Source organism: Populus trichocarpa, chromosome 11 (assembly GCF_000002775.5).
Source record: "Populus trichocarpa isolate Nisqually-1 chromosome 11, P.trichocarpa_v4.1, whole genome shotgun sequence".
In the NCBI taxonomy this organism is placed as follows: domain Eukaryota; kingdom Viridiplantae; phylum Streptophyta; class Magnoliopsida; order Malpighiales; family Salicaceae; genus Populus; species Populus trichocarpa.
Genome location: NC_037295.2, coordinates 1067311 through 1082693, shown reverse-complemented (window position 1 = coordinate 1082693; position 15383 = coordinate 1067311). Strand labels below are relative to the sequence as shown.

At 34.5% G+C, this 15383-nt stretch overlaps 2 protein-coding genes across 3 annotated transcripts in view; both read right to left on the bottom strand.

Moving 5' to 3' along the window:
- Positions 1-13242, bottom strand: part of LOC7484529 (disease resistance protein RPV1) — a 104906-nt gene extending 91664 nt beyond the window's left edge. The window contains exons 1-2 of one of the 2 annotated variants that reach the window (XM_024581524.2): positions 13190-13242; positions 12748-12860 (exon numbers count right to left, since the gene is read on the bottom strand). In XM_024581524.2, the coding sequence (XP_024437292.2) occupies positions 12748-12826 (79 nt within the window). In that variant the 5' untranslated portion in view covers positions 12827-12860; positions 13190-13242. The other variant, XM_052445294.1, reaches the window with a different exon arrangement.
- Positions 8844-10417, bottom strand: LOC18102855 (uncharacterized). Its single transcript, XM_052445298.1, has 2 exons — positions 9591-10417; positions 8844-9501 (listed from the first exon to the last, which is right to left on the bottom strand). The coding sequence occupies exons 1-2, from the start codon at positions 10161-10163 to the stop codon at positions 8854-8856; spliced, it is 1221 nt and encodes a 406-aa protein (XP_052301258.1). The 5' UTR covers positions 10164-10417; the 3' UTR covers positions 8844-8853.
- Positions 13243-15383: the final 2141 nt, after the last annotated feature.

Below are 15383 nucleotides of genomic sequence, written 5' to 3'. Positions count from 1 at the left end.
AAAAGCAAACCTCTACTAGTTGACGTCTAATATAATACAAGTTCTAGACCTTTCTTTGCAAAATACCACCAAGCGAAATTGCCAGCAGGCCAAGCACTTTATTTACCATGGAAAGCACAATAATAATTTCTAAAAATACGAGAAGCTATTTCTACTTTGGCTACGTGTGCTGCATCATCATCATCATCGCTACTGTTGTGGGCATTGATAACTTCATCCTTTGATTGGATAAAATCATCATCCTTTCCTTCCTCTTCATGCAACCATCGTACACCAATCGCCTTTACTTGAATAGCTAGATCATGTGGAAGCACTGAAATACTCACGTCATCACCATCATCAAATGTAGGATCACCGACCCCTAATTTCCCGTGCATTAGCGATTGGATTTCACGAACCCCACGCTTGTAACGAATAGGGACGAGATAGGCTTGACAATGCATGGATAGACCACATATCCGGTGTTCTCTGTTTTTATCTTCGTCCCTTCTGCCTTTCTTCCCTTCATGTACTGTGTTTGCTTTGTTCTTTTTTTTTTATAAAAAAAAAACACCCTCCCTATAGCAAGAGAATGCCATGCGGTTACCCAGATAATAAAGAGCTTATGGGACTGTTATTGCAGAAGTTTGAAATTCTACAGAAGGTAACCTTGTGTATGTGCAACAACACAGGTCGAGCTTTTAATACCTCCATCACTGCCATCGGGCCACTCCCACCGCCTCCTCCACTCAGTTCTTAAAAAAGAAGCGCAAAGATGGGGTTTGTGAGGGTCTACACAAAACCATAGCACTGTGGCGTTGGTCATGCTCTACAAGATGAGGTTGCGGTCTATTTCTCCTCAGACATACTCAGCAATTTCTTGAAGATTTAAACCTGGAATACTTTTAGCACTTGATCTTGCATCAGGAGAATGGGTTGGGAAAATCAACAGAGCATGCCATGATATTGTCAAAGAACCATCTCAACCCAATAGCTTAAGCTGTTAGGTAAGGTTCAAGGATATGATTTATATTATTCTCTAACACATCCCCTCAATTGAAAGCCCTTTGGGCTTGAAACTTGCACAGGCCCACATTACCTTGTGCTTAATTTTTATCAAATAAATGGGGATGGTGAGATTCGAACTCGTGACCGCTTGGTCATTAAAGCTCTGATACCATGTCAAAGAACCATCTCAACCCAATAGCTTAAGCTGTTAGGTAAGGTTCAAGGATATGATTTATATTATTGTAAAGATATCAATGGCTCTACATCTACCAAGTGTCAGAAGATTAGAGATTGATATTGTTACAATGCTGTTAGTATTGTTTGTTAGTTAAGAGAGTTTGTTAGCATTGTTTCAGTGCTAAGAGAAAGAACAGATATCTTGTATTACCTTTCTAATATAGCATATATAAACTGAGGATTAGTGATGTGAACATTATGAAGAAAAAGTAATAATAAAACAGTGTGAGACTTCATCTTCTGCTTCTCTGTAACGGAATTATTCTCTATTCTTCTTCCTTTCTATTCTCTGCACTTTCTTCATTTCTGCTCCTTTTCTGTATAAATTCTACTGTCTAACATGGTATCAGAGCTGTAACTGTTCCGATGGGATGTCTTCTGATTGTCAAGAATTATACTAGTGATCGTCTAAATTTTGGTTTGGCTGCTGAGCAAGCAAAATCTGAAGGTTATAAAGTAGAGACTGTAATTGTTGGAGATGACTGTGCTTTACCTCCACCTCGAGGCATAGGTGGACGAAGAGGATTGACGGGGACTATTCTTGTTCATAAGGTTGCTGGAGCTGCAGCTGCTGTTGGCCTTTCTCTTGATGAAGTTGCTGCAGAAGCAAAACGTGCATCTGAAATGGTTATAATATCTTGCTAATCTCTGTTTCTGGCATTATTATCTCCTTATCTACACAATACTTTCATAATAATCGATCTGTCTATTATTTGTTTGATATATTGTCAAACTGAAAAAAAAAAAATTCTTCTTCAAATCTTCACTTTCTGCAAGATTCTTCCTTCTCAATCTTTGATTCTCTTCTTTTCTATCTCTTGCACTCTAAAAATGGCGACTACTTCTCAACTTCAGATTGTTCAACTCTAATAAGAGAATATACACATAAATGTTTTCTTCTTCCTCTGCACTGCAAAATTTCTCTCTGCTTCTCTTCATCTCTATTCTCTGCTTTTCTTCTCTTCATCTCTATTCTCTGCTTTTCTTCATCTCTATTGCAGTATTTCCCTCTAATTCTATTCACTTCTCTGTTCATCTTTGTGACGATTCTTGCTAGCTTTTCAAAATATCTCTTCTATCTCCCTTGCTTTCAATTCAGTGTTCCATTTCAGGATGAACCATCTCCAAATCAATTATCACTTTGTTAGGGAACGGGTTATCAAGGGTGATTTACTGATCCAGCATGTCTCCTCTATTGATCAGTTTGCTGATATCCTCACCAAAGGTCTTTCCATTTCTTTGTTTCAACATCATTGTTCCAATCTCATGCTTGGCTCCTCCAAGCCTGCGATTGAGGGGGCATGTAAAGATATCAATGGCTCTACATCTACCAAGTGTCAGAAGATTAGAGATTGATATTGTTACAATGCTGTTAGTATTGTTTGTTAGTTAAGAGAGTTTGTTAGCATTGTTTCAGTGCTAAGAGAAAGAACAGATATCGTGTATTACCTTTCTAATATAGCATATATAAACTGAGGATTAGTGATGTGAACATTATGAAGAAAAAGTAATAATAAAACAGTGCGAGACTTCATCTTCTGCTTCTCTGTAACGGAATTATTCTCTATTCTTCTTCCTTTCTATTCTCTGCACTTTCTTCATTTCTGCTCCTTTTTCTGTAACCGCCTCCTCCACTCAGTTCTTAAAAAAGAAGCGCAAAGATGGGGTGTGAGGGTCTACACAAAACCACAGCACTGTGGCGTTGGTCATGCTCTACAAGATGAGGTTGCGGTCTATTTCTCCTCAGACATACTCAGCAATTTCTTGAAGATTTAAACCTGGAATACTTTTAGCACTTGATCTTGCATCAGGAGAATGGGTTGGGAAAATCAACAGAGCATGCCATGATATAGCTCCAACAGCCAACCATTAAAAAGTCCAAGTGGTTAGAACTTTGTGGCTTTCACGTCTCCTAGAACAACTGTTGCTGTCAAAAACCAGGGAAATGAAATCACATTCCAAGATCCTCATAATGTTGATAAAAAAAAGGGTCATAATGTTTGAGGTCATGGGTGACAGTGCAGTGCGTCTTTTGATTCAGGATATGAAAACTGATTCAATTGCATCGATCATTAATCAAAATCATGAACATATTGCGTCTTTTGATTCAGGATAACGAGACTTTCAAACCAAGATCTCAAAGTAACTGTTTTTTTATGAAAAGAAAGAGTCTCATAGAAAATTTTACGATTTCCACTTTTGTTATTGAATTTTAATTCTATTTTTTAATTTGATAATTTTCAATCAAAATTAATTTTTAAATTTCTAATTTTGATGATACAATTCTTTTCTCATTTAATTTCTTTCCCTTTCAAAAAATTAGGGACCAGTTCTACAATTAGTTATAAATTCAGACGGATTTGATGTATAAATATAGTAGACTAAGGATTTGGACCGCTCCAGGCCAAAGAAAAATGTAATAAATAACTTAGTTTCACTTGCTAAAAAATCTAGATCTGCCCATAGTCTTGTTATCTGGAATAAAATCAGACTCTTAGCATATTGATTTTTTAAGAAAATTAATTTTTTACTATAAAATATCATTTTTTTTAAATAACTCAGATTAACCTGTTTGGAAATGTGATTGCAGTTGCTTTTCAAAGTGTTTCACTCAGAAATGTATTAAAATAATATATTTTTTTATTTTTTAAAAATTATTTTTGATATCAACTCATTAAAATGATCTAATAAAACTACCAAAAAATATTAATTTAAAACAAAAAAAAAATACTTCTAGTTATAGTCACTTTGGTCGGTATAAAATCCAGTTTAGGTGGAAACATTGGCTTTATTAATTAGTGCTTACATAAGAAGTCATGTATAATCATAATTTAGTAATGTCAAGTAAGAAAATATGATATGAAAAAACTTAAGAAAATACACAATTATTGGCTCGTTGGTTGCTTTGATCAATTGCATGACAAAATACATGAATTCTACTTTGATTTTGATTATTAGATGCTTCTCTCACCCTTTTTTTCAACGAATATTGAGCTGCTTCAATCACAATCAAGTGCTATCGATCGATGCTTGTAAGATGAAGCAATGAGACTTAGTTTAAGTGGATTTGTGCCTTGTATTATTATTATTATTATTATTCAAAATCTAAATAATCCTAGCCATGGAGACCGCAATAAAATATTATAAATACAATAGTCAGTCTAGCTAGGGTTTACTGTTTCTCAACATTCATCTAATCGTTGTTTTGTATTTAAAAGAATTTCTACTATTTTTATTTTAATATCATCCATGTATATTGCATCTTTGTTGTCACCACATCCTTCCATTGGCTAGCTTCATTAGAGCTTTTAAAAATCAACACGTGTCATGCTTCTATAACATAATATTTCATTTGGTGTATATTTTGGTCCCTGATGTTATAGAAAAAATGCTCTAGTCCTTGTATTTATTTTTATGAAGTCTTTAATTGAAAGCTTTTTAGGCATCAGTCTTTCGAGGTTGCAAAAACTTATCTTTGTGTTCAACCTCGGTCAACAATCATCCTCCATGAATATCCTTTGTGTAACACAATATTTTTACACAAGTCACCTCATTATAGATTCCTAATACAATACTTTTATCTTAGTTATCTCATCCTAAATCTTTAACACAATTTTTATGTGGGTTACCCCATCATTAGTCCTACCACTAGGATTTCCAAATAACAACAACTAAAGTATATAGAAACATCACATTAATTCCTTAATGTATTTTTTCTAGGGAAACCTTATCATCCCCTCCTACACAAATACGTCTTGTTCTGCAATCTCTTTTAGCCATGGTTATTCAATAACACACAATGTTTGGTGTCTTACATATGCTGATGACAAGAGGTTTGTTGAGTGGGGCTTCTATAAGAATGGAGGTTCCATGGTGTGATAGTAATAGGATTCTGTTGTCAAAAGAGTATGTGAGGTTTCCCGTTGACTTGGTTCATCGGAAAATTGGAAGAGAACTCGAGCGTTTTTTAGTTGTTTAAGAGAAAACAGCAAATAGGTTTGCGGAGTTCACAATCTTGGAAAATGGTGAGCATCAACAAGGGGATGATGATCAGCTGGAGAGAACAACAAATAAGGATGGTAATGTTGTCATTGATAATTTTCATTAATTTGCAGAGCTTCGATTCTGGATGTTACTTTAGTTGTCTTTGATAAGCTAGCAAGAATCGTCACATAGATGAACAGAGAAGTGAATAAAATTAGAGGGAGATACTCCAATGCATCATAGAGATGAACAGAGAAGTGAATAGAATTAGAGGGAGATACTGCAATGCAGAGGAAGAAGAAACTGTTTCTGTGTATATTCACTTATTATATTTGACAGCACTGTTACATTCATTTTATATGAACTAAAGGTGAGAAGCTTGTTTACGTAATCCAATCAACAATAACAGACTTTGTTAACTGTCTAACAATATTAACAAACTTTCTAACCATTGTATTCTTTATTCTCTTAACAAGTGGCAACAGCATAGCCTTTGATATCTTGACATTCCCCCTCAATCGCAGGCTTGGAGGAACCAAGCATAAGATTGGAACAGTGACGCCGAAATAAAGGAGTGAAAAGACCTTTAGTTACAATATCATCATCTTCAAAATAAACCCTTACTGCAGAAAGATGGTCTCGAGCATCTTTGATCTTCTAATGATCATCAGTTTCAACACCTTCAAGGTTAGAATCTGTATCAAACTGATTTGAACACTTTCTTGATCCATCAACAAATCCTAAAATACCATGACTCTCAAATAGAATTTGCATTTGAAAATTCCATATGAGATAATTTGTGTCATCCAGTTTGATTGTTATAGCTATTGAAACCGTAGGAAGTAAACAGGTAATAGGAGATTGAACAATTTGAAGTTGAGAAGTAGTCACCATTTTTAGAGTTCAAGAGACAGAGAGGAAGAGAATCATAGATTTGAGAAGAGAGTTGAAGAAGAATTTTTTCAGTTTGACAATATATCAAACAGATGATAGGCAGATTGATTATTATGAAAGAATTGGTTTAATAAGGCGATAATAATGCCAGAAACAGAGATTAGCAAGATATTAGAAGCTTTGAAGTTGAGAAGTAGTCACCATTTTTAGAGTGCAAGAGATAGAAAAGAAGAGAATCGAAGATTGAGAAGGAAGAATCTTGCAGAAAGTTGAAGATTTGAAGAAGAATTTTTTTTTCAGTTTGACAATATATCAAACAAATAATAGACAGATCGATTATTATGAAAGAATTGTTTGGATAAGAAGATAATAATGCCAGAAACATAGATTAGAAAGATATTAGAACCATTTCAGAAGCACGTTTCGCTTCTGCAGCAACTTCATCAAGAGAAAGGCCAGCAGCAGCTGCAGCTCCAGCAATCTTATGAACAAGAATAGTCCCCGTCAACCCTCTTCATCCAGCTATGCCTCGAGGTGGAGGTAAAGCACAGTCATCTCCAACAATTACAGTCTCTACTTTATAACTTTCAAATTTTGCTTGCTCAGCAGCCAAACCAAAATTTAGACGATCGCTAGTATAATTCTTGACAATCAGAAGACATCCCATTAGACCAGTTACAGCTCTGATACCATGATAAGCTAACAAGAATTGTCACAGAGATGAACAGAGAAGTGAATAGAATTAGAGGGAGATACTACAATGTAGAGGAAGAAGAAAATGTTTCTATGTATATTCACTTATTATGTTTGCCAGCATTGTTACATTCATTTTATATGAACTAAAGGTGAGAAGCTTGTTTACGTAATCTAATCAACAGTAATAGACTTTGTTAACTGTCTAACAATATTAACAAGCTTTCTAATCATTATATTCTCTATTCTCTTGACAGGTGGCAGCAGCAGAGCCTTTGATATCTTGACAGTCTTGAGGTAGTGTCATCTTGCAGAACATCTGTTGACTTTGTACTTTTTGATGCTTTATGTAATACTTCCTTTGTTCCTCCTTTCGCTTTCTTTACTCTGACTGTTTCTTTCCTTTTGCTTTCTCTCTGGTTTTTCTGCTCAGGATGAAGACGATGGTGATGAAGGCGTGAGGTGCTGCTGGTTGAATGGAAGCTCCCTCCTCTGTGTTTCTCGTTTTCGTCTCTGTGTTAGGCTCGTTTGCCTTACCTGGTTCTGTTTCTCATCATTCGTTCCTTCTCACCCCCTGTATTTTTTAGTCTTCTCCTTCGTTCCCCGATGTTCTCTGTTTTTATCTTCGTCCCTTCTTGCTCTTCTGTTTCTCATCATTCCTCCTTATTCTTTTTTTGTACAAAAAAACCGTCCCTATAGCAAGAGAATGCCATGCGGTTACCCAGATAATAAAGAGCTTATGGGACTGTTATTGCAGAAGTTTGAAATTCTACAGAAGGTAACCTTGTGTATGTGCAACAACACAGGTCGAGCTTTTAATACCTCCAACACTGCCATCGGGCCACTCCCACCGCCTCCTCCACTCAGTTCTTAAAAAAGAAGCAAAGATGGGTTTGTGAGGGTCTACACAAAACCACAGCTCTGTGGCGTTGGTCATGCTCTACAAGATGAGGTTGCGGTCTATTTCTCCTCAGACATACTCAGCAATTTCTTGAAGATTTAAACCTGAAATACTTTTAGCACTTGATCTTGCATCAGGAGAATGGGTTGGGAAAATCAACAGAGCATGCCATGATATAGCTCCAACAGCCAACCATTAAAAAGTCCAAGTGGTTAGAACTTTGTGGCTCTCGCGTCTCCTAGAACAACTGTTGCTGTCAAAAACCAGGGAAATGAAAACACATTTCGATTAATGATCCTCATAATGTTGATAAAAAAAGGGTCATAATGTTTGAGGTCATGGGTGACAGTACTGTATATGAAAACTGATTCAATTGCATCGATCATTAATCGAACTCATGAACAGATTGCGTCTTTTGATTCAGGATAACAAGACTTTCAAACCAAAATCTCAAAGTAACTGTTTTTTATGAAAAGAAAGAGTCTCATAGAAAATTTTACGATTTCCACTGTTGTTATTGAATTTTAATTCTATCTTTTAATTTGATAATTTTCAATCAAAATTAATTTTTAAATTTCTAATTTTGATGATTATTATATTTTATTTTTACAATAAAAATATCTATATTAATTTATTGTGAAAATTCAATAAAATCAATTCAATTTTAATTAAAATAAAATATATTCAAATTATAAAATCCTCTTAGTCAAACATGATTATTTATTTTTTATTACAAGTAAACTTGTTACGAGAGGGTATATATAGAAACAAAAAAAAATTACTAATTAAATTTTATCATGTGTTATTTTTATTTTATTTTTTACATAAAAATATGAAATAAAATAGATAAAATAACATGAAAAAAATGAATATTTACATATATTTTGGTCAATAGAAGGTTAACTTATAAAATAAGATATTTAATATGTCTTATTATAAATACAAATTAATAAAATAATATCATATTACATTTTTTAATATGAAAGCCCTTATAAATATTTATAAATAAAAGATCTCATGCTAGACAAAGAAAGGAGGAAGATTACTAGAGACTATTTTCATAATAAGCTTTTCAAGAAAAAAAGAAAAAACTATTTCAAAAGCTTTGGAGCTTTTTTTGAAGATTTCTTATTGAAAAAACCTCTACTTAATGAAGCCTAAGAGAATACAAGTTCTAGACCCTTCTTTGCAAAATTCCAAACAGTGCTACTGCGAGCCCTGTGTTTACAATGGAAAGAACAATTATAATTTCTAACTATATGAGAAGCTATTTCTACTTTGGCTACGTGTGCTGCATCATCATCATCATCGCTACTGTTGTGGGCATTGATAACTTCATCCTTTCCTTCCTCTTCATGCAACCATTGTACACCAACGGTCCTTATTTGGATAGCTGGATCATGTGAACGCACTGAAATACTCACGTCATCACCATTATCAAATGTAGGATCATTGCCCCCTAATTTCGTGTGCAATAGCGATTGGATTTCACGAACATCACGCTTGTATCTCATAGGGAAGACAAAGGCTTGACAAAGCAAGGATCGACCACTGGTATTGTTTCTGATTTCAATATAAACATTACTAAAGCCACGGTATGCTGACGTCACACAACTTATGAACAGATTAAAGCCCCATATCCGGTGCGCAGGAGGTGATGAGGATATTTTGAGTGAAAAGTTACCTACAAACTCATTCTGAATTAGCCATTTATCCTCTTCTTCTTCCTCATAAAACCTCCTTAACATCTCATCTTTATCAAATACAGATACGACAACGTTGAATATGCCATCCATAAATGCTATCTGTACCACCAAAACAATGTCTATAAAATGAGCAAAAGAAAAGTATTCAAATGTAGATTTCCAAAACAATAAAATGGGTGAGGGAGGACCTGAAATCTCAATGTCTGTTGTATTTGAGCACAAACCGTTTCCATTATTCTGAACATGTGAGAGTTAAACTTTTGGATTAATTCTTGCTTTATCCGATCTTGGAGCTCGACTAAGTGATCACAACCTTCAGTCGTCCAACTGTTTGGATTTGCAAGTTTTTGCAGTGAATAGCAAAGGGACACATCTAACGAATCCAAATGGGATGGAAACTCTGGGACTGCCTCAAGCATTTTGCAATTTCTTAAATTTAGGTGTCTGAGTAGAACAAGATCCTTGATGCTTTCTGGAAGAAAACGAATTGGAGTTCCACTTAAATCTAGACTCTCCAAGAAGCGTGGCAGTGAAAACGAGGTAAATCTCAACATTTTCCTCGTTGAAAACCTAGAGGGAAAGAATAGCTTCAATGGAAGAGATGTAATGAATGATGTACTTGCAACAATTCCATCACTTTGAAGCAACTTGCGCCCCTGATGATGCTCTAACTCCATATTCAGGCCGTTAAGATTTGAGCAACTATCTAAAACCAGCTCTTGAAGTGAATTCATTCTACTCATTTCTTCTGGAAGCTCCATAAGACTTGTACAATTTCTTAGATTTAAGATCAACAGTCTTTGTAAATCACCAATAGATTCGTGAATTTGAACCAAACGGATGCAGTCTTCAAGTATTAGCTTTTCAAGGGCTGGGAGACCCGAGAAGTCTGGGGTTCTAATGAGATCACGAGAGTGACGGAGATCAAGAATCTTCAATTTTGGAAGAAACTGTGAAAATACATGAATTTAGTTGTTATCAATTGAAAACGAGAGAGATAGCTATAGAGAGACTTGATACATACCGGTTTGCCCTTCCAAGCATCAACTAGACAGCTTCTGGATAGATCAAGAACCACCAGTTTCTCCAAGCATATGTGATTTGGTATGGAGCTCCAAGACAATCCATGCCAACATAACCATATCAAATTCTTGGGAAAGTGCTCAAAACTTCCATGAAAATTAGTGTAGTTTAGTTGGAGAAATTTTACATCTGGCATCTTTCTAAAAGCATCCGTGCTGAGGATGGGAAACAAACTTGTTTGGCCAGTTTGTAATTTTCCCCCATCGGAAAAATCGGAAAGCCATTGTTGAAAGAAGTTAAGCCTGCGGCGCTTGCGACAAACCATTGAATCAGTACAGACAACTTCTGCATAATGATCTTCCATTAATGCATGCATATCAATGGAAAGGCCACGCAATTTTTCAGCATCCTGCATAATAATATTAAAAGTACATGAGAAAGGAAAGTAGATGAATGAATATGTCAAGGCACCACAAACCATTTAAGTAGACATTTAAAAAAATTCAGCTACTTACAGTAGTTCCTTTCAAAACTGTAAAAGCATCCCCATGATGCCATATTCTTTGACATTTGGGTGATTCTTGACGAGCAATTTCCCTACCCATATCTCTTACTAGTTGATGCATCCACAACCTTTGATCACTGTTGATTTCAACAAGACATCTATCGATGAGATTGTCAATCCCAAATCTTGCACCTCTATCGAGCCCATCCAGTATCCTAACTGCATCATCCACATCCATTCCATTGAAGAAACATGCGATATCAAGGAATAAGTTCTTCGGATAATCACCATCAAGAAAGTCGTAACTTATTTGAAGAACCTTTTGAACATCAAAATTAGGAATCATTTCCATTTGTTTTAATGCGCTTTCCCATATTTCTCTTCCTTTTCCGGACAATGAAGAGCCAATAACTCCAAGAGCTAATGGAAGTCCATTACAATGATGTACTATTCTCCAAGAGCCTTCCACAAAACCATCAACAGGGTTAGCTTGTCCAAAGGCATTCCAACTGAAAAGCTCAAGTGATTTCTCATCATCTAGCAGTTCAACTTTGTACCGGATCTGCTGAATATCATTAGCTGAAAACATACCCTTATTTCTGGTTGTTACAATGATTTTACTTCCTTTACAAAGCCAATTTTGCATGCCAATGATTTTATTGAATTGGTCCCTTTTGTCCACATCATCTAGAACAATAAGAGTTCTTCTGCAACATAATGCATCCTTAATCTTCAGAATTCCTTCATCATGATCATTTATCTCAATAGTCTTGTTTAGGATGTCGAAAAGAAGTTGCCTCTGTAGGCAAACTATATCCTTTGACCTAAAATTTGATAGAAAGCTCTTTTCTTCAAATTTATAATAGTTCTGGTTAAAAACACTCTTAGCTATGGCTGTCTTTCCAACTCCACCAATTCCATAGAGTAAAGCAATGGTAACACCATGGGATCCATCTTGCAACCATGAGTTGATATCTTGTACTAGAGCATCTCTTCCGATGAAATGAAGGGGGACATAAAATATTTTTGGATCCAAATTCTTTGAGACATTCTCCACAATAGATTGGACAAACCGTGCCTCGTAACTACATCAAAAAGTAAAATACAACGTGGGATAATTAGTAGCCTCTCTATAAAGGATAGAAATAAACAACATTTAGCTAAGAAATTAAACCGGATTTCATGTCCATGATTGATAGTTAAATTTGTAGGTGTGTTATCACCACCTATTAAAACCAAATCATGATCGAAAAAAGAAGAAGAAGAATAAATTATAAGTATTTTATTTTATTTTTCTTATATGTTTTTTTATCAGTACACTTAACTGAAAGAAATTAAGAGTTCCTAAATCCATTCTAGTCTTATGCTATGTATAGTTTCATCAAGAGATATAACTTACCCATCTCCTAAATCCATTCCAGCTAAATTTGCAACTTCCTTCAAAGCAATCCTCCACCCATTCACCCGCTCCATCTCCTCCTTGTAGTGCTTTTCATGTTCCACAAATGCTGCAGCGAAGCTCCCAGTTTGATTTCTGACTTCAGATGGATCCACATGATAGAATACTGGGAAAACTATGCAGTCATCATTCCTCTTACGTTCCATGATCATTACAAGTTCATCGAGGCACCAACTCGACAAAGCATAGTCTTTGGAGAACACGATTATCGATATTTTTGATTGTTGTATTGCCATCTGGAGCTCGAAATCTTTATTCTCTCCTCTCCGAATTTCATCAACATCTCTAAATGTGTGAATCCCTGCTTGAATTAGGGCCTTGTAGAGGTGATCGGTAATGTTCTTGCGGGTTTCTGCACCTCTAAAACTCAAGAACACTTGATATTTACAATTAGAAAACCGAGAAGAGTAGGATTCTTGATATTTCCCAGCAGCCATTCCGATTCTAGCAAAGATAAGACTTTTCAAAGATCTGAACCAAAAAAAAAGGAGTTGCAGGATTAATATGTCGATAGTTTAAGATCGACAGCACACCAATAAGCTGAAGTATTCATATTCTTACTTTTTCTTTAAAACTATTTTCAAGTTATTTTCCAGCAATCAACTCCTCCATGCATGCCCTTTCAGAAAAATATTTGTATACATGATAAATCTCTATGCTGAACCAAATCGGTTGATGAGATAATAAATAATTAGTTTCTAACAGTGAATTAATCTAAGTGATTCTTAGTTACAGCAGAGTTGCATTCCACGATATAACATAACACTAAAAGAGATAAGAGAGAGAGAGAGAAAGAGTACCTGCAATCTTCACTTTCCCTTCGCTGATGTTCTCTAATCAGTTCATCAATTTTATGCTTTCAACTCAGCCTTACAAGTCGTTGTGGTATGGGCCATATCCGCGTTAGGACCTTCTTTTTTTTAATTTGCTCAAAATTGAGAGAGAAAGGGTGGATTGTAAATTTAAGACAAGTCATCCCCACAAGTCCGCTCTCTCTATGGTATGGAATGTTTCCGCGTGAGGACTTTTTTGGTTTTATTTTGATCAAGACTTGGATGTTGAATATAATCACTAATTTTGGTGCCGGGAGTTGACGGCTATTGACATCGTGAAGTAAGAAAAAAGTTAGAAAATAAACTCCAGAAGTTGATGGCTATTGACATCCTGAAGTAAGAATCAAGTTAGAAAAATCTAATTAAGAGGAGAAGTTGATGGCTATTGACATCATTTCTGTTTCTCTCTCTTTTCTCAAATCTTTTGCTTCGTGCTTGGTATTACGTACTGTATTCCTTTAACAATTTTTTTGTGAAGTAAATTATTATTTAGTTAATCCCTTTATTTTAATAACATAATATTAAATCCCTAAATTTTATATCTGTGTGGATACGATGGAATTTGAAGCGTTTAATGGTTTGTTTTTAATTTAATAATTTAAGTTGTTAGATGAGGTTTTAAAATATAATTTATATTATTCTCTAGCATACCTTCTCAAGTGAAAGCCCTTTGAACTTGAAACTTGCACAGACTCACATTATCTTATGATTAATTTTTATCAAATACATAGAAAATATGAGATTCGAACTCATGACCGCTTGGTCATTAAAGCTTTAATACTATATCAAAGAACCAATTCAACTCGATAGCTTAAACTGTTAGGTGAGGTCCCAAAATATGATTTATATTGTTATCTAACAGATATAAAAAAAACTCGTGACTTAGATTTTTTATAAATAAAATTTTAATTTAAATAAAAAAATATTATTTCATTTCGTCTAATTGCCTTTTTCTGAAATATCTCACATGCTTTTATAAATGTTTTTTTATCATAAAACATTGTTAGGAGATCAAACAACAACAGGTAAATTAATTTTAAAAAAAAAATTATTGTCTTGGGTTTAGACCAAAACGTATTGTATCAAATGTCTTTCAAGTTGAGCAAAGAAATCTGATCATACTAAAAACAAATCGGGATTGCTTTCAATTTACTCCTAACATTTTGGACTAATGCAACTTTTCTTTTTTAGTCGTTTCACTACTGAAAACTAACAAATAGCTATGAAAATACCTACAAAAAATATTTCACCAATAAAATAGAAAATTTATGCCATTTATTTCTGACATAGATAACGATGAAATATACAATATCAAAAATTTCTGATCAAATAAAAAAATAAATAAAAAATAAAAATTCCGTTTAAAATTTCATTCTAAAAGTACTTAATGAGCTCGTATTGGGATATCTATCTTTTAAATGTTTATTCTTGGTCGATACTTAATAATTTATGATCGTAAAAAGCATTGTTACAAGAACTAGCAGTAATCATGTTCATATGACACGTGAGATCCTCACCTGCTGCGCACCAGATATGTGGCTTTGATCTATTGACATGGTTTTCTGCTATGTCAGTACTATGCAATCCTGTTGAAGTTTCAAGTAGCTACTCCTGTTCTTCCTCCTCGTGAAACCACCTTAACATCTCATTTTCATCACATTCAAGGACAACATTGAATTTGTTGCCCTACAGTTGTATCTGTTCCATCAAAGCAGAGTTTATAAAATGAGCAAAGGAAAAAGTTTCTAGATATACAAGAACAAAAAAGTAGAGTTGAAATAAAGCAGAACTTATAAAATGAGCTACGGAGATCATGAATTTTAAATTTTGGAAGAGACTGTGAAACCACTTGAAATCAGTTGTTGTCCATTGAAAATAAAAGAGATAGCTGTATTGAGAGACTAGATACATACCAGTTTGCCTATCAAAGCAACAATTAGACTGGTTCTGGATTAGATAAAGAGCCACAAGCTTCTCCAAGCAGAAGTGCTTTGGTTTGTATCTTGTAATAAGCCAACCCTTTTATTTTAATTTTTTATTATTATTATTTTTCTTAAAAAATGATGATAAAAAAATAAAAAAATGAAATAAATGAAGAATGAATTAAAATTTGGATTAACGGTAATATAAGTGGAAGTTGTGAGATTTAATTAAATTTTGA